Source organism: Monopterus albus, unplaced genomic scaffold, assembly GCF_001952655.1.
Source record: "Monopterus albus unplaced genomic scaffold, M_albus_1.0 scaffold154.1, whole genome shotgun sequence".
Lineage (NCBI taxonomy): Eukaryota > Metazoa > Chordata > Actinopteri > Synbranchiformes > Synbranchidae > Monopterus > Monopterus albus.
The window spans coordinates 439,507-458,381 of record NW_018128034.1 but is presented as its reverse complement, the minus strand read 5'-3'; the positions used below and the strand labels follow the sequence as shown (position 1 = coordinate 458,381).

Here is an 18,875-nt window from a genome sequence, read left to right as displayed (position 1 = left end):
CCCATATCTTTTGTTCTTTTCTTCTCTTATTTTTTTATATGCATCATATGACACAGTTACCTCTTTGCAGAAAAGGGAGTGGCTAGGAAAATTCTCATGTAGCTGTTATTGTCAGAATTACAGGACAGGTTACCACAGAAAATATGTAACAGTGAGGGCTGGCCTACGCAGACGCCCACCCAGTCTGTTCAAATCACAGCCTCAGCGCTGCCTGGCAGTGCCAGCTGGGAGTCTCAGAGTATAATTTATTCCTTGAAACAAAATCCGGAGCATGAATCATTTAAGCTGCCCTGAGAGGGACACTTAAAATCGCCACAAGAGGTCAGAGAGAGGAGGCACAGTGTTTTCACTTGTGTTATCTATTCTGGTAGTGATATTCTGAGAATGGATCTTTAAAGTATTTTGGAGGTGTACAGAAATACAACCTCTTTTCCCGCTCTGAAAAAGGTCAGGGAACTTTCTTTTTTTAAACATCCATAATGCAGTCAGACCAACAGCAGAACTCATTTCATGATAAATGTATTGTTGTGTTATAGTTCTTGCTCCTGGAAACTTTGCCGGTTTGATAAAACTGCAGTAAATCCAAGTCTAACGCACAGCATCCCTGCTGCTTTTTTCTTTCTTTCTTTTGGCATGTACATCTGTCTTCACATTCACTCAACAAAGGCTGCAATTTGTTGTTGTAAACTCTTCAAAACCACTGCAAAAATATGATGTAAGCCAACTTCAAGCTGTTGTTAAAAATAGCTATGTTGGTTACATGGGGTGAAAGTGAATTAATCCCACTTTGATTGCTTCTAAGTGCATCTTTAACTGAATAGAAAAGCCAATTGTCCATGTAGCAGTGTTGCTATAGATAACATCTTTTTCATTACTGGGGTCCTTCTCATCTCTGTGAAAAAAGAAATGACATGCGTTCAAATGGTATAAGCTGCTAAAATAATTAAGGGGCGACCTTCTGTGACTCGTAAAGTGGTTTATGAAGCAGAAGGAAGTCTTGTGGAAGGCAAGACCTCATGGTACTGTGTAATTTAAGAGACATTACGTGTCACTTGAAGCAACTTTCAAATTCCAAAAGATTCCTTGGCACATGAAATAACATCAGTATGCAAACAAACACAAAGCAACACTAAAGAGCAACACTGAAGACAATGGAAAGCCATTGTTCCTTGAGTGTTTGGCTGGATATGTGACCAGACCATAGTGGGTCTTTGGTGAGGTTGTGGACAGGTGTTCACATATCCTGGCTCCCAAACCTTTACTCAAAAGTTTGTATGTGATTACAGTATCTTCTATTTTGAATGAATGTGCCGTTTTTGTGTCGTTTTATGTTCTGTCTTTTGTCCAAATGTGTAATCTTCTGTCTTTTGTCCAAATGTGTTATTTTTCATTGTTTGATTACTCAAATCCAATAATTAAACTCTATCATTTGTACTTTGTCCTACATTAATCCTCCAGCCATCATGTACTAAACCATGTTCTACGATACTTACCGGGTTGATTTTCTGACAGCACGCCATCGTTGCCTGCAGCGCCGTCCATCATGCATGTGTGTGTATTGCAAAACAGTGAAAGTAAAGAAATGCCTTCTGTTTACAGGGTGATAGAGGCAGCATAGGGATGCCAGGTGCTCCTGGACAAAAAGGAGAGAAGGTGTGGCAGTGGTGAACCTGGACATTTGGAGGATGTGTTTCTTTATATCTTTAAACTTAACAGTTCACATACCGGTATTAATTACACATTTCCCTTCATCTGACAGGGAGTTGGTGGTGTGCCAGGTATTGATGGCTTATCTGGGGATAAAGGAGACAAAGTAAGAAATACCTTTTTTATATTACAGTATGAAGTGTGCGATTGAGACATTTAGAAAATGTTCGTGTGTGTGTGTTTTTATTGGTATGCATCTTCTTAAACAGGGGGCAGCAGGACTAGCTGGTGAACCAGGGCTGCCAGGTCCAGTTGGACCAAAGGTGGGTGAATGCAGTCTTCCAATTTTGAATCTATTCACAAGCCAGCACACATGTATTTAGCTCATTTTGTATTGTTTTAAAGCAATTTTGTTGCAGGATTAAAAGTTAAATATACATTTTTTATTCATTCTGCTTTGGTACTGATCACGGTCACAATTTTTTCTGTTATGTGGGTGTACATAGTTTTTTCTGGACAATTACCTCTTGGCCTGCTATTGATTTCCTGTGAAAAGAGGAGGTCACAGGTTGACATTCTCTTGGCTGAAGCAGCAGCTGGTGAAAGAGGCAGGAGGATGAAGAGGGAAGGGTGATGGCAGGCTCAGGTTTGGCAAATGGAATGTGACACACTGCCTGACCCATGACTGGTGGGAATGACTGCCCCCTTTTGAACAAACACAGTTAATAGTAAATCAGGGAAATGCTCATGTCATGGCAGAGAGGGTAGACCAGAGAGGGTAGAGTGGGGTTAGACTAGAGTTCACACCCCAACCACAGCTTTGACATGGGATATACTGTAGTATTACCATTACTATTTGATGTGAAATTAGCCTAACACAAAACTTCAACTGAACAAGGTGTGTAAGGAGGTAGCAGCTTTGTTCATCATCATGACAGGTGCTTGACTATTGTTGGCATGTTTTGCAGAAATTCAGGCTAATAATCTTCATGCAGTGACAAAAATGTTTTGTCAGATGTGGTGTTGGAAAAGCTCCACTACATTTTATGCCTGTGTAAAACCTGTTAAAGACTGAGATTACTTTTTAAAGCTTCGTTCAGCTCTTTGTTTTGTTTTTACAGCACATTTACTGTTGTTTTCTCTCACTAACTCCATTTTCAGTGACCCCCCCCCCCAAAAAAAACCCAGTTTCCTTTATTTGCTGTAATGCTAACTACCTTGCTAGACAAAGTTGGCAACTAACATTAGCTAGTGACAGACCAGCTAGCTGGTTGGCAGATAAAGAAACACACCTTCCTCAGGAGTTGGTAGAGATCATTAAATGCAAATGGATTAAATATATATTTAACAATTTACAATGTGGAAGAGTGGGAAGTGGACGAAAAGGCATGATAAAGCATCTTTTGGAGCAGGTTGTTTGCCTGCCCTATTTTGTAACAGTAATATCACAGCAGCAAAAGCAGTAATAACATTAACATTAACAAGTGCTACATTAAGCCAAGACAATATGACAATGAGCTAAATGCAGTTCAAGACCTTATTATTTCAATTGTCTACACCTGTAAATTTACTACTGTAGAGTTTCACTGTGTAAAAACTTAACAGGCCAATAGCGGTTCCTGTAGTAAAGCAGAACAAAGTGGTGTGTCATTTAGATACTGTATAGATTTAGAAAAATACCTTATAAAAAGGGACATATGAGGGACAATGACTTATAAGAAGACACAGTGAGGTTATAGAGTTTCAATATTTTTCCATGCAGGTCTTGTCACTGACAGCTGCTGTTTTTGTTTTTGTTTTTTTGGAAGGGGGCCATATTTCTTAGGTGTAAGGTGTCTTCCATTAGTTCAGCTCCGACTCAGCAGTCCCCAGCTTGCCTACAGTACATTGCTGAATCAACAGCACTGAAACTTTTACAAATCCCAAGTCAATAACTTCTACTAATATAATACTATTCAATTTATATTGCATAGGGAATTCAAGGGGACACAGGACATCCTGGTGCCCCAGGACTGAGAGGTGTCACTGTGAGTAAAATCCGATCATGCTTCAGTTTAAGTGATCATCTAGAATCTCATATTGAATTGTTATGGTTTGTTTTGCCATAGGGTGAATCTGGTATCAAAGGTGAAAAAGGAACACCAGGAGCAAGGGTAAGTAACACTGTTCCTTGGCAATAGGAAAAAATAACATTAATAACAGATCACTGTGCTTCTTTTGTTAATGACTTGTGATCACAATAATACAGTAGTCGCTGAGAGACTCATTTACTCTCCCTGTCCATGCTTTCACAGCATGTCCTGGGATTTGAACTATAATGTTCAAAGGCTGATGTTAGTACAGAACTGCAACTACTGAACATAGAGATAACCTCTGAGATAGAGGGAGAGAGACCGTTCCTCTCACCAGAGCTGAGGCATGAGGGGCGTACTTGTGCAAGCAAATGTGGCTTAGTTGATTCACTCTCCACACTTCCTGCCTATGGGGGCGTTTGGCTATAACGCAGCTCATTCAGCCTCATTGAAGCTTTGTTGAGTGCTAAAGTTTTCTCTGAGCTGCAGACACCTTTCTGCTGTTGCCATCGCAATGATGGCACCAGACAGTTCAGGCTGCAATTAAATCAGCGAGAGGTTATCTAGAGCATCAAGAATGACTTCCATCTGCAGTCAAGATGTTTGTAATAAGGATTTCAATGTAAGTACAAACAACAAATCAATTAACCATGACAGGGAGATAAAAGAAACAACTGTAAGAATTACTTTTGCATCGTGCTAAGATGTTAACCACTTTTAAAAAAGTGGTTAATATAAAGCAGTAAACACAGTCCATGAATCACTTTGCCATATGGCATGAGGACGTACTACAGTATAGCAAAATTCAAACACGCCAAAGCCAGGGTTAGGGCTGTCTGTCAGCCAGTTAGTCACTCAGTAAGCAATTTCCTATAGTTGAAAAGTGGAAAAGCAGTTGCCTCAGTAAAATGATAAAGTGGATAGATGATTTAGAGAAGGCACTTGGGGCTGAATCAGGGCAATGTTTGCTAATAGAAAAGGATGTTGTTTAGGCTTTACTGTCCTGTCTTCTAGTTGAAAAAAAAATCTGTTTTTAATTAGCCACACTACTGATATGGCTCTAGGGATGTTGGTTTGTTGGTCCACTTCTTTGGTTCAGAATAAAATATGTCAGTGGCACAGATTGCCATGAAATTTGGGTACAGCTATCCATGGCACCCAGAGGATGAGTCCAAATAACTTTGTGATCCCCTGACTTTTCCCCTAGTGGCCTCATGAGGTCCCCCTTTGTGGATTTGAGTGAAACTATTAGATAGAATTTGGCAGAGGTATTAATGTCCACCACAAAATGAACTGTTAACAACTGTGGTGATCCAGTCCCAAAATGTCTTTATATACTGCAGCAGAGTTTGGGTTTATATATAAACCTTTTATTAAGTGCACAGTCATCCACCTGCTTTTCTGCACATTTTTAATTGTGCATAAAAACACTGAGTTGAAATGCTGGACATGTGAAAAAATGTCAAATATTGTGAAAAAAAGAAATAAAAGCAACATTTTGTAATGGAAACAGGCTTGGTGAATAAATCCTGACACGTGAAGCATTAAAATTTATGATACATTTGGATGAACACTTGACTACTGCTCTCTATATCAGAAATGCATAACATGTTTTCTTGTACACTTGTTTCCATTTTAGGGTGAGGCAGGTTTGGGTGGGTTTCCTGGAAAGCCTGGTGTTCCTGGGAAAGATGTAAGTTGTGATCTTCTGTTAAGCTGCTGCAGTCACAACTGTTTGTGTAACCACAGATAATAAATGTCTGTGGTGGCTTTAGTGAGTCACCTCTGCATTAATAAAGCTTCTCTCCAAAACTGATTAGGGATTGAGAGGACTTGTTGGAGCACCTGGGCCTAGTGGAATTAAAGGCGACAAGGTATGTTCCTCCCCAACTGTGCTGTATGCAAAACACCCTGCTCACTTGATTAGAAAGAACTCAAAGAGGATATTGCCTTAAGTATGAAGTTAAACTGTGCTGATAGCGTATGAATAATTTCAAAAAAGCTATCATCAGTTTCCCAGGCCACTGTCTGCACTCTCCAGACATTCCTCAGTCTCCTCTGTGCACCATCAAAGTCAGCCCACTCATTTGTCTGCGAAAATAAAATGCCGAGTTCATTGGTGTGTCTGTAATTACCGTCTTTGATGATTTTTCCAGCTGTACACACACCCATATGCGTGAACATGGATACACACATATGCATAAAGAATTGTTGTGGTACTTTACCCACCGGTTTCACTTTCTTTTGGGCACACACTTGAACGTGCATCATCCCATAAATTACAGTCATTGCTGTATCATTACCATATTGCCTGAGGGGTTTTACTCTGTAAGCCTCTTTATTCTAATGATGGGGTTTCCATCCTTGTTGTTTGAACTGTGTCATAGGGGGAAAGAGGCCTTCCTGGATTACCTGGGGATGTGGTGAGTATCGAAATACATCAAAGGGATGTAAGATTTATATTTTTACAAATTAGAGGCTAGTTTAGTGATGAAGAGCGGCGTGACAGAGTATAAACAAATAAATAGTCCTGTTGTGCATTTAAACTACAGTTGGTTACAATTATTGTGATTATTACCAACAAATCGGGTTTTACCTAGTTACCTCACCGATCTGACCTTTCCAACTGAAAGTACACACTCCTGACAGATTAAACAAAATCACTGAAATATAATTTGTGACACTGTGAGATAAGGATTACCAGTTGTCTCACCCCTCGCCTTGTTTCACACCAGTTTAGCACAAGAAAATCGACAATGATTTTACTTCTCTTAGCCCATGTTCAGACTGAGTTTCAAAAATGTGAAAAAACTCAGCCCTCTCCATTCATTTCTTGCATTCACTGCAGCCAGCACTAGAACCACAAAGGGCTCTGGCAAAACAACGCAGCCTCATACAGCAGAAAAGTTTAATCTGGTTCAACTTTCCCCACACCAGAAGGTGACCTCATCTGGCAAAGGAGCTGCATTGACCAATCGTGTTAGGGGGAATGATCAGAGTGTGGATGTTTACCTTGTTAGCATGAGCATTCAGTGCTGTTCACTCTCGAATCTGGGCCACAGTTAACACACCATAATGACGCCATGCATTTTCTTTAGTACTGGATGTTAAACAGTGTTTTTTTTATCTATCAATGCAGACACACTGATGGAAGAAATTTGCGTTAACATAGAGTAAGCTACATTAGTAGCATGGCTAACCAGAACACAATGGAAACTACTGGGCTGGAAACGTGAATGAAGACACCATACATGCTGCAGCCAACATCCAGACAGAAATAACTCCCCCTATCAGCAGGTGGCAGTATCTGTATTTGCCATTCAGAAAGGGGAAGAAGAAGTACTAGAATGCATAAGTATAAGCTATAAGGAAAACACCTCTTCCTCAACACAGCTGCTGTTCATAGCTGCTTCTAATCAAGAATATGTCAGTTAAGAAGCTGCAAATGACACGGACGTTCTCTGCCCTTGGTCTTTTGGTTGTGGAAGAAGAAAGGAGGTTGTGGAGGTGAAAAACAAGGAGAAATCATAATAAATTGGTGAAATCAAGGATACTATGGGAACAGGCTTAACGGGCTTCCCTGTACCATTCTCTTCTTGTGCATTGATTCGCTAAGCTCAACAGCCAATCAGAGCAGTCTGTCTCTCTCACTAACAAGGTCTGACTGCTGACGCCAATTCAACATGTCAAATCGGCAAACAAACCACCAACAGAGACTGACTATAGCCCCAACAGATGCTCACCGACAGCGGCCGACATAGCCAACCGACAGCCAACCATCAGCCAACCGTCATCTTAGTGTCTCTCTGCCCTTGGATTAAAATTTATTGAATGACTGCAGACTGTACAGAACTCAGCTGCCAGGCTTTGAACCATGATCAAGAGGCGTGACCACATCACTACCATCTGAGCTTCATTATACTGGCTCCCAGTTTGTTTTATAGCTGATTTAGAAGTTTATTGATACTTTTAAAGCTCTTCCTAAACTTTCTCCTAGATAGATTTATGACATTTTAGCACGTCAAAATCACTATTCTTACTTAATGTAATGGTTTATACTGTGTTTTAATTTCAGGTTCAAAAAGAGGGCTTACGAGGCGAGAAGGTGAGTAAAATGTCTTAACAGTCCACTAGAGATTTATTCTGCCTCAATTAATTGTCATTTAATTACTACCAAACATTACAAAAACTAAACTGAGATGCAGTTTATTAAGACAGTGTTAGCCTTGTTATTCCTATTACTAGGAAACTGGCCAATGTGAGTGAAAAATAAACATAACAGTTCTGTTTTCAGATACAATACTTAGAGTACTGTATTTATTTAAAGGATTTATCATCTGAACAGTTTCACCATGCCAGTGTCAACATTGTCTATTTAGGGGTACACTATAACACAAACTCATGTATTCAACCTGTTTCAGGGAGATGCTGGACCTCCTGGGCCTCCAGGGGCTGACGGCTCTCCGGGGCCTTCTGTAAGGATCAAGATTTATTGCTACATGCTTCCTCTTTTGTGCTGCTTAGCTTTTGACATTTTCCTTTGCTGGAAAAGCCGCCTGTTCAGATATACTTCATGGAAACACCAGCTATGCTGTATGAAAACTGACTGAGCATTGTTTTCTCAGGGTCCTCCTGGCCCACAAGGTCTACCTGGGGAGCCTGGAGAGTTCGGCCAGAGGGTAAGAACCTCATTTTGAGGGAAGACTATCTCAAAACGTCTTTCCAATATGTCATTTTCATTTTAGGACTAGGCACATACGTAATTGTTAAATACTGGCACACATAGATTTCTGTTGTGTCTTGGTTCAGAATACTGTAGTCATATCCATCCCAGAGATCACAGAAGATATTAATTTGGCAGACTGGTGTTTTCTTTTAAACATTCCACAGAAGCAGAACTGTTCTGGTTGAATTTCAATATACTGTACAATTGGGCAAAAGAAGGGGAAGTTTGCTAACTGAGTATTTGAATGGGAAGGAAGTCTTAAGTGGTAATCGATTTTATTTTATTTTTTTGCATCTGGCATTGATGCCTTAGGCTAATATGGCAAGTAGAAATATGACCTTATGAACATATCTGGTATGGAAACAATGCATCAGGGACATCTCAGTTTGCATGCAAATCAAACCATCAAATCATTTTCTAGGACAGGCAGACCTCCCTGTAAACCAAGATCATATACTGTATCATATGCAGTATACCTCCTGATATAACCTAAGCCTAAACATACATCCTTAGTCCAATCCTCATGCACATATAAAATGTGTAGAAACCCTTAGAAGATGGTTTGCCTGGAAAGCTTGATTCAGGGCAAGAAATATATTAATAGCAGGTATATTAGCCTCCCCCTCTCTTATGCAGCATCTTGTCTTATTTATGATGCAACTGGATTATGCTTTTTCCAATAAGTAAACATTATTAATGAATAGGCTTGAAAGGTTGAAGAATGACCATCCTAAATTTAGCTGCATAATGTTCACTGACAGCATATTTAACAACTTGATAACAATTTTGTATGTCCCTCCACACTTGATAAGGGTTACGGAAAAAGATCTAACACACAAAATATCCATCCAGCCATCATCTATACCGCTTATTCCTGAAAAGGGTTGCAGGGGACTGGAGCCAGTCCCATCTGATACTGGGTGAGAGGTGGGATACACCCTGGACAAGTCACCAGTCTATCACAGGGCTGACATCTAGACATCTAACCACACACACCCACACTCATGCCTACAGGCAATTTAGAGTCACCAGTCAACCTAAGATACATGTCTTTAGACTGTGGGAGGAAGCCGGAGTACCCGGAGAGAACTCGCACAGGGAGAACATGCAAACTCTTGTTGCCAAACCTACCCATAAACAGGACTCAAAGTGCAAACACTGATTTCTGGTGTCAAAGGCATGTCCAAAACAAGCTACAATAGTGATGTATAGGTGTAGAAAATAAGTTTGTACCACAAGGGAATTTCTTTGTAATAAAAAAAGAAAAGAAATTAAACCACATAATGTTGTTTTGCCATAATGAGAAAAACATTCATTAGAAATACTTTCATGCCTGGTGCATTGGGAGCTAGTATGTGCTTTAGCTCGACTTAACAAATACAGAAAAATTGTCTGCCAAGGTTTGATTATTTAGCCTCTAGAGCAGCTCATAAAAAAACAAACTGTAATCTAAAGTTTAATCTTTATTTCCATATTATTATTTAGAATTAGGAAGACTGCTAATTGTTTTTCATGCTAATGAGACCTGATCCAGTAGCTGCTATCAGTGCTTATAGAGTTGTTTATAAAAATTGTCCTTTGTCTCTCATATTCTTTTCCCTCTGTCACTCTCCACACTGGCCCCATCACACAGCGGTAACATAATTAAAAGCAGGCACAGTGGTTCTACATAATTTGTTCTTCCAAAGCATTAACAAAAATTGTGACCTCTCTTCACCTTCTCTACTGGGATCAATTAACTTCTCATCAGAAATCTATTGGAACCAGCATTTGCTCAGTTGGACAGCAGAGTTAAGCCAAATTTCCTCTGGCCACAAAAGAAAGACTTTTCCACCAGAAAGCACTTTGTCCTTAGCCAGACAGGTTTTTCTGAGATAAAAACAGTTTATAACTTATTAACATGAATCACATTAAGTTCAGATTCCCCAGGATCTAGAAAACCTCCCATTGTGCAGGTTTATTCTTATTCTACAATATTATTGGAGGATTTTAGCATTTTACAGCCCCACGGGATGCTTTCCCAAAGAATACTCAAAGAAAAATAAAACCAGACCTACTGCATTTTCTTCAGGTTTGGGGTTGTTATACTGTATCTCAGCAGAAGATGCATAGGGAAAAAGAGTGTGGGGGTGGAGGGAGGCTGAGGTTTGTGATAACAGGGTGGCCTCCATGCTGCTAGTGTTGATAGAATTGGCTGTATCACTGAGTTGGTATAGACTGAGGCACTCTCACCTCCACTGCAGCAGAGCTCTCAGCTGTCTTCTGTGTCACTGCTGCTGAGGCCTGTCTATTCACCTTCATGATATGACAGCTGAGGGCAGCCTGACCTGGAATCAGGGTGGGTGGCACAGGCAGGATTTTCCTGTCCTCTGAAAATGCCACAGGCTTTTGGGAATCAAACATGTATTCCTTCAGATTTCTTGTCCATTTGACCTAGTTTGATGAAATAAACTTTATTTTGGCTGTTTGGAGTCATAGAGATTAAATCTGTTACTGTCAGTTTACTAATAATTTATATACAGTATTGAAAATAAAATAAACACATTTAAATATGTGGTTTAAATAACACTTCACCAGAGTAAATCACATGAATTCTACAAGAGCCAAAATCTGAGATGGAAGTTAAAGCTACTATTTTAAGATGGCTAGAGATGTTATTTGTAAAAGCTTTGCTAGTTTTCTGCTCCTCTGAAACTGGATTTAGAAGCTGCTTCATTTAGTAATGTGGAATAAAAAAATCAATTACCAAGATTTCTACTCTTAAAAATGAATATTTTTCAGCTGCAGCTAGGGAAAAAATGTTGTTTTAGTACTAGTTAAGGCTAGATGGCTAGTTTTACCTGATAGAGTTCCCTCTTTTTCTTTGATTAAAGTATGTTAGTGTGTTTTTCTGTGGTGGAGAATACACTATTACTCAATTATAGACCTGTACAATAAAGCATTAACAATTTATTTCTCAGATTGAATATCTAAATGTTATTTCACAGCCACTCTGACAATTTCGCCTGGAGAAATCTTATATGAATAATGCTGACTTTAGATACTAGAACTGTCCCTGAAAATAGTGCTGAACCATTCAAATTCCAAGAAAAAATACAGAGAACATGACCCCAGTAGCAGTTTCAGCCCTGAAAATACTATTGTTTTTAACTGTATTTCAGGGAAAGAAGGGTGAAAGTGGATTGCCTGGAGTGGATGGCCTTCCTGGACCCAGTGTAAGAACAATTACGATTTCATAACATGCAGAATGCACACACACGGTGAATGCTTGTTTATGTTCAGCTCATGCCAGTGGTATTCTTGTACCTCACTGACCTCTCAAGGAGAAATGAGGAGGATTAATTTGGTATTTTTATTGTGTGGGCTGCTCAATATTTGATGTGACCCACAAAGCGCATAATGACTTCTCTCTCAAAGGTATCTTCATTGTGTGTTTTAATAGAGGGAAAATAAACACACCAGAGTAAAACCAACAGGTTATGTCAATTAATTTTACAAATTGATCCCTGGAGCAATATAGAAATACACCTGACTCTAAGTGGTATCCAAGGTTGAATGAGCAGGTAGCAGTGATGCAACACTTTCCTCTAGTGGCCGCTTCTGGTATTGACGCACACTGTGTTTTTTGAAAGTTCGCATAAACAAAACATTGGGGGAAAATCAGAATATTTGTGTTCATCATATTAGACCAGAAAATATACTGTTTAGTGGTACATTTTTCTGTAGTTTTAATAAAAAAAAAACCTTCAAAACCTACTGTATATTATGTGATTTTCCCTGACCTTTTTGTTTGTTCATTTGTTTTGCAGGGTCCTCAGGGTCCACCTGGCCCACCAGGAATCCAAGGACGCCCTGGACCTCCTGTAAGTGACCAGAAAACAAAATATGAAATATAACTATTTGCTTTGACAATGAATTAATGTCTGATACAGAATGAATATATTAATAACTCACCTTTCTTTATGAAGGGTCTACCTGGTGAAATTGGATTTTCAGGCAAACCTGGAGAGGTTGGAAAGCCTGTGAGTTGGCCTTTCATTCTCCAATGAAAACATCATTTGATGTTAATGATACTTTAAGTCATAGGTGTTCCATCTGTGGTAGTTTTTCTGAACATGTCAACCCTTTGTCACTCATGTTCAAAGGGTCTTCCTGGTAAAGATGGCCTGGATGGTCTTCCTGGAAATGACGGTGCTATGGTTAGTAGGCTATAACCTCTAGAATAACTTTTGTTTTAGTGCCATCCATTCTCCCAGTGCTTTGTCAGTCAACATTAGAATGAGAAAATGCCAGGGAATTACCTATAAAAACTAGCTCTGTATTACTATTTGAAACCTTTTCATTTGAAGTATGTAAATTTATTGTGTTGGCTAAACTGATTTATGGCGCGATACAGGTTTGTGAAAGTATGACATCTAAAATGTAATCTTGTTTCACTGGAGGGGCCTAAGGGAACACGTGGATCAGATGGTTTTCCTGGCAAGCCTGGACCTAAGGTATTGTGAATACGGCATTTTTAAATTACATGTGTATTTTCCATATACAAACCTGACATTTTAATGGCCATGTGTCTTCTCCCAAGGGTGATGAAGGTCCTCCTGGACCAAGGGGGCCTCCAGGGGAACGAGTGAGTAAAGTTGTTGAATTCGCTTTTAGTTGAGTTGTTTTTTTTTTTTTTTGACACAAGAAAAACATATTTTATCATGTTACATGTATGTATTGTCTTCAGGGAGAGGCTGGTTCCCCTGGACGACCAGGTGCTGATGGTACAAGCGGAGACAGGGGCGTTCCGGTAGGGCTGACTGTGCTTGTCAAAATGTTTTAACAAGCATCACTAGGAGCATGTTCCTTCACAACTATAAAGATTTTACAAGACTGTCCCATGTTACTAATTTAGTATTGAACTGTGTAATGTATAAAATTGTGCATGGGGAGACATTCTGTTAAGGCCACTCTTATATTATTATACAACAAAGATAATTTCTAGTAAAACAGACTCTTGTCAAATTAACAATTTGGCTGGGTAACCTCTGGTCCATCCCTTCAGGGGTTAGTGGGTGCCCCCGGATGGCATTTTGTCTATTTATTGCTTGTATTAATGTGCAAATATGGTCTGTGACCTGTAGAAAGGTTTTAAATTTTGATTTTCTCTCATCTGTCATAGGGAGTAAGGGGACAGGATGGGCCAGTTGGGCCGAAAGGTGAAAAGGGTGACAAGGTAATTAAGGAACCTGTTTCATATGCTTTACAGGTCTGTGCAAAGAGAAATGCTGAATTTTTGCTATCATAGTAAAGTATTTACAAAGTCGCCCTCCTCTGTCTCAGTAATGATCAGCCTGCAGTATTAGCTGTAATAAAGTATACAGACAATGTGAACTTTTTGTCTCTTGCCTCAGGGTGAAGTGGGAGAGAGAGGACTGCCTGGAATTCCAGGAGATGTAAGGACCTAGTTTTACTGTTTCTGCTGCGTATGTTAGCATCCTGTACAGTTGCAGCATAAAGAGTCAGGGATAAGTCAGTTTGACTCAGCACTAATTTCAGACGTGCAAAATTATTATTGGCTGTCTTTTTTTTTCTTCACAGCTGACAACTGTCATCCCTGAGCCTGGTGAACCTGTAAGTAGACAACAACCAAAATTAAGATTTTTTCTTTAAGTCTTTAGTTGATACATCAGTGGTACTGTATATATTATGCCATGGGCCTTTACTGAATTTGTGAAGGAAGTTAAAGAAATCTTCTGTTCTTCCTCTGCCCCTCACCTCTTTTTTCTTAATTTTTATTGATATATTTCATCTCATTGTTTGTTCTTGCCTCTAGGGAAAACCTGGAGAAAAGGGAGAGAAGGGGGATCAAGGAAAACCAGGAGAAATGGTGAGGATTTTCTTTATGCTTCAGAAGTTGTGGTTTTATTTTCCTAAATCTACAGTACAATAACCAAACTGCATCAGACAATATCCAAGAGAATCCACTAGATGTCAATAGAGATTTGGAAACAGTGAAGCAGTCCTGGCACAAAATGAGATTGCAGGGGACATTTTTTAATTGGCTAAGGAAATGAAACAGTAAAACACTGACCTGATTCTCCATCCACTGCACGTTTGTAGATGTACACAAATTTATGTTGACCAGAATAGAATGCCGAATATGTTTGTATATATAGCATATACAAGTAAATTGTATAGTTTAATTAATAAATCATTAACATAATTAACACATGTGCGAAAAAAAAGTTTTCTTATTATCTTTGACTTTCTCATCATATGAAGGTGATGCCCAGTTAATAATTTAGTCACAGGATATGATAGTAATTCTATGTTGGTATTATCTTCAACCTTCAATTTTTGTTTTTGTCATCTGGAAACACAATAGACCTTATAGCATGAGGCTTGATGAGAAAAATAATTGTAACAAGAATATTTGCAAACAAATATTGATCTGATGTGTAGATCAGCACTAGTAACACTAACATGTTATTTGATGTGCCTTCTCTGAAGGGCCCCAGAGGATTACCTGGTGAACAGGGTTTTAAGGGTCCACCTGGGCCACTGGTAAGATCCTCTACTCCTTTACCTTCTAGTCATCATTTGCATTTGTTGCAAAACTTTAAGTTTAGGTTTTGTACATGTATTTTAAGACATTTTTTTAAATTCCAGGGTCCAAAAGGTGACACTGGGCTTGCAGGAGAGACAGGACGTGCTGGAGACCCTGTGAGTTGGAAGATTTAGTGTGATTCACATGTTCACATCCAGAGGGAACATGTTCTTAGTGTAATGGCTCATGTGTTTTGCTCAGGGTCCACCTGGTGTAGCAGGACTTCAAGGTCTTCGTGGATTACCAGGGAATGTGGTAAGTCTTTAAAACATTTTTAAAAAATCAAAAGAGATATTAATTATCTACCAGCATGCATTTCACATGAGTCTTTACTGGGAAAACATGGTGTCAGCTGTGAAACAAACAACAGGTTTTGATAATGAATCACTTCAGTATGGAACTCAGGAGGTTTGTGTCTTCTAGGGGATACCAGGGATTATTGGGCCTCCTGGTCCAGCTGGACAGACGGGAGACAAGGTCAGTGACCTGTATTTAAAAGCCATGGGAATATTTGGTTAGATGTCTTTTTTGTATTCAGACTACTGCATGTTCACAATGGTTTTGGCAATGCAAATTGGAAATACTGCAGAGACAAAAATTTTGACCTTGTATGCCCTCCTTTATTGTTTCTGCAGAGGAGTCTTTGAATTCATTTCAATCCTGCAGCAGCAGCTACATGCAGGGATTTCACAAAAGCAATTCAGAACACCTTCTGTTTCTCATGGCTTTTTCACTGTTTTTGTTTTCTGTTTTTGTGTTTTTCTGTGGCATTTCCACTAGTTACAGCAGTGACATTTGCAAAATTGTGTGTTCCCACCATGTTTCTGTAAGTCACTATTCAGAATAACTAGTTTACCAATTCAAAGGACATGGCTCACATCTATTCTCAATGGGTATGACCCAGTGGTAGAAGGCACTCCAATCACCACACAAACATTACACATACAATCGTATTTTAATTCAGCTTAAATTGGCCACAAAAAGTTACAAAGGTTTCATTTTAGAGTTTCTGAAACATCAGGTTAATGTATCTGTTTTAGCTTTGACAGTCAATAATGTTATGTCTTTATTGTAACATTTATTTAGGGTGAACCAGGTAAACCAGGACAAGCTGGTCCTACGGGCCCACCCGGAGAGCCTGGTTTGACTGGACCCCCTGGACCACCAGGGAAAGGGAAAGACGGAAAAAATGTAGGGCACACTGCTTTTTCTGTCACACTTGAATATACCTCATTTGTACTGTGGATTTGCAGAATGAATGTTCAGCTGCAGTTTCTTATGTATATATAGATTACAGTACATGTAATTAGAGGATTTAAAGGGAACAGCAAACAAATTGAAATTGACTTATTGAAAATAGGTACATTTTTAGTTTAAATGGTAATTATTTGTCTGTTCTGAATCACCGCTATGAAATTACATTAACTTTTTTAAACAAGACCTGGATGTATACAGTAAACCAGATTTCTAACTGATTTGATTTGATTTATTCTTTCAAGCATGTAAAGACAGTTGATATGTCAACACATAATTTTACACATATCCAACAAATGCTAATCCAATATCAATTTGCTTATACCTAGTACATGCTTGAATGGAGTAGGAAGAAGTCAGACTTATCCAGTCCTACCCCATGACATCATCTTACCATCATTGGTTTGCAAGCAGTATCTCTACATAAATAATTATCTTCTACACCACACAAGTAATATACTAAAAAAATTATAACAGAGTGTTAACATTCTTACATAATTACATTCTTAAATAATTATCTTCTACACCACACAAGTAATATACTAAAGAATTATTACAAAGTGTTAACATTCATACACCACACCCACAATGTTCCATCTAATTAATCATTGAGCCTGTTCTTGCATATATCTTGATTGACACATACCTTTATATTTATGTTTAAACTCGTCAATTCTATTACTATTTTTTATGTCCACACTTAAATTATTCCATAGTTTTACCCCACTTATGGAAATACAAAATCTTTTTTTGGTTGTACGTATAGCATGAATTTTTAAATTTAACTGACCTCTTAAATTGTATCCCCCTTCCCTTTCATTAAATAGTTTTTGAATTCCACCAGGTAATACATTGTTCCTGGCTTTATACATAAACACTGCAGTCTTATATCCCACTAAATCAAAAAATTTTAACAATTTAGACTGTATGACAGCTGCATTGGTGTGATCCCTATACCCCATCTTATGCACAATTCTTATCGCTCTTTTTTGTAATATATACAATGGTTGAAGTGAGCTTTTGTATGTATTTCCCCAGTTTTCAACGCCATACTCTAGGTATGGTAAAATCAATGAAGAATACAAAATGCGTAGTGCTTTCCTGTCCAAAATATATCTGACCCTTGCCAATATCGATATATTTTTTGCTATTTTGTGCTGAACATATCTGATATGAGATTTCCAGGAGAATTTGTCATCAACTATGACACCTAGAAATTTAATTTCATATACTCGTTCTATATTAGCTCCCCCAATTTTCACTTGCAGTTCGTTATCAAGTCTACGATTCCCAAATACCATAAATTTAGTTTTATCCATATTCAGAGATAGTATGTTACTATCACACAATTTCTTTATCTTCTCAAGTTCCTGTGAAACCCGTCCAGTGAGTTGCTGTAGGTTTTCACCCGATGCCCATATGGTAGTGTCATCAGCAAACAAAACCACTTTCACTAAATCCGCATATATTATTAATGTATAATATCAATAATTTCATAAAGAGAAATTTTACAGGAGGTTACGACCCATCAGCTACAGCCTAACAAAATATTTAAGTGAACAGTTAAATTTACATCCAATTTTTCCCTTTATTTTCCTTAAAGGGAAACTCCACCAACTCAACACATGAAAGTTCATTGATAGGTCTTGGGGATTACCAGTGCATATGTGAAAAAAAAAATTCTATTCAATTCAATTCAGCTTTATTTGTATAGCGCCAAATCACAACAAAAGTCATCTCAGGACACTTTACAAAGTAAGGTCTAGACCTTACTATTATCATTATAAAAGCAGTGATGTCATTTGAGTCCGTGTCAGCTGGGGATCAAGACCATACAAGTTTGATGAAGAAGAAAAGAGAAAAACATCCCATGTCTGATCTGTGCTTGAGAGTAACAATTCAAGCTGCACACCTGACTCTGGAATTGCACGGTGGCTCATGTACAGTAGTAGTCAAAGTTTAACAAAATAGATGATTCCACCCTGTCTGACAGTATGTTGTCTATTAGATCGTTCCAACATAGAAGAAGAACATTTTATTTAATATGAAAGCATGATTTTTACACCACCACATTTTTATTGCTGCAGTTTTCTGTCAAAAACAAAAATTATATGCATTAGTTTGTGCATGTTTTTTTCATTATTTGGTGTCTTTGGAGCCTTTTGTGTCTCTACTCAAAGTTACAATAGATTTGATTGATTGATTGATTGATTGATTGATTTTATTCTTTCAAACATGCAGAACAGAACAAATGAACAAATGGCAACAACACACATAATTGCACATATCCAACCAATGCTAATCCAAAATCAGTTTGCTTACACATATTACATGTTTGAATGGAGTAGGAAGAAGTCAGACTTATCCAGTCCTACCCCATGACATCATATTATACAAAAATTAATGCATCATTGGCTGCAAGCAGTATCTCTACATTAATAAACAGAGTATTTCCTTAATGCCTTCTCGAATAATCTTATTCTTGCATATATCTTGTATAACACATACATTTATATTTATGTTTAAACTCCTCAATTCTAGTACTATTTTTCATGTCCACAGTTAAATTATTCCATAATTTGAC

The 18,875-nt window shown here is 38.4% G+C and overlaps 1 protein-coding gene across 1 annotated transcript in view; it reads left to right on the top strand.

Annotated features, from left to right (window-relative positions):
* col22a1 (collagen, type XXII, alpha 1) overlaps window positions 1–18,875 on the top strand; it is a gene marked incomplete at its 5' end in the record, with an annotated part of 62,803 nt that overhangs the window by 13,474 nt on the left and 30,454 nt on the right. The window contains 26 exons of the mRNA XM_020614950.1: window positions 1,760–1,813; window positions 1,917–1,970; window positions 3,621–3,674; window positions 3,756–3,800; window positions 5,359–5,412; window positions 5,540–5,593; window positions 6,107–6,142; window positions 7,795–7,824; window positions 8,141–8,194; window positions 8,345–8,398; window positions 11,607–11,660; window positions 12,255–12,308; window positions 12,414–12,467; window positions 12,591–12,644; window positions 12,888–12,941; window positions 13,028–13,072; window positions 13,175–13,237; window positions 13,610–13,663; window positions 13,842–13,883; window positions 14,029–14,061; window positions 14,264–14,317; window positions 14,941–14,994; window positions 15,100–15,153; window positions 15,239–15,292; window positions 15,461–15,514; window positions 16,124–16,228. Coding sequence (XP_020470606.1) covers window positions 1,760–1,813; window positions 1,917–1,970; window positions 3,621–3,674; window positions 3,756–3,800; window positions 5,359–5,412; window positions 5,540–5,593; window positions 6,107–6,142; window positions 7,795–7,824; window positions 8,141–8,194; window positions 8,345–8,398; window positions 11,607–11,660; window positions 12,255–12,308; window positions 12,414–12,467; window positions 12,591–12,644; window positions 12,888–12,941; window positions 13,028–13,072; window positions 13,175–13,237; window positions 13,610–13,663; window positions 13,842–13,883; window positions 14,029–14,061; window positions 14,264–14,317; window positions 14,941–14,994; window positions 15,100–15,153; window positions 15,239–15,292; window positions 15,461–15,514; window positions 16,124–16,228 — 1,371 coding nt within the window. The remainder of the gene's footprint in view (window positions 1–1,759; window positions 1,814–1,916; window positions 1,971–3,620; window positions 3,675–3,755; window positions 3,801–5,358; window positions 5,413–5,539; window positions 5,594–6,106; window positions 6,143–7,794; window positions 7,825–8,140; window positions 8,195–8,344; window positions 8,399–11,606; window positions 11,661–12,254; window positions 12,309–12,413; window positions 12,468–12,590; window positions 12,645–12,887; window positions 12,942–13,027; window positions 13,073–13,174; window positions 13,238–13,609; window positions 13,664–13,841; window positions 13,884–14,028; window positions 14,062–14,263; window positions 14,318–14,940; window positions 14,995–15,099; window positions 15,154–15,238; window positions 15,293–15,460; window positions 15,515–16,123; window positions 16,229–18,875) is intronic.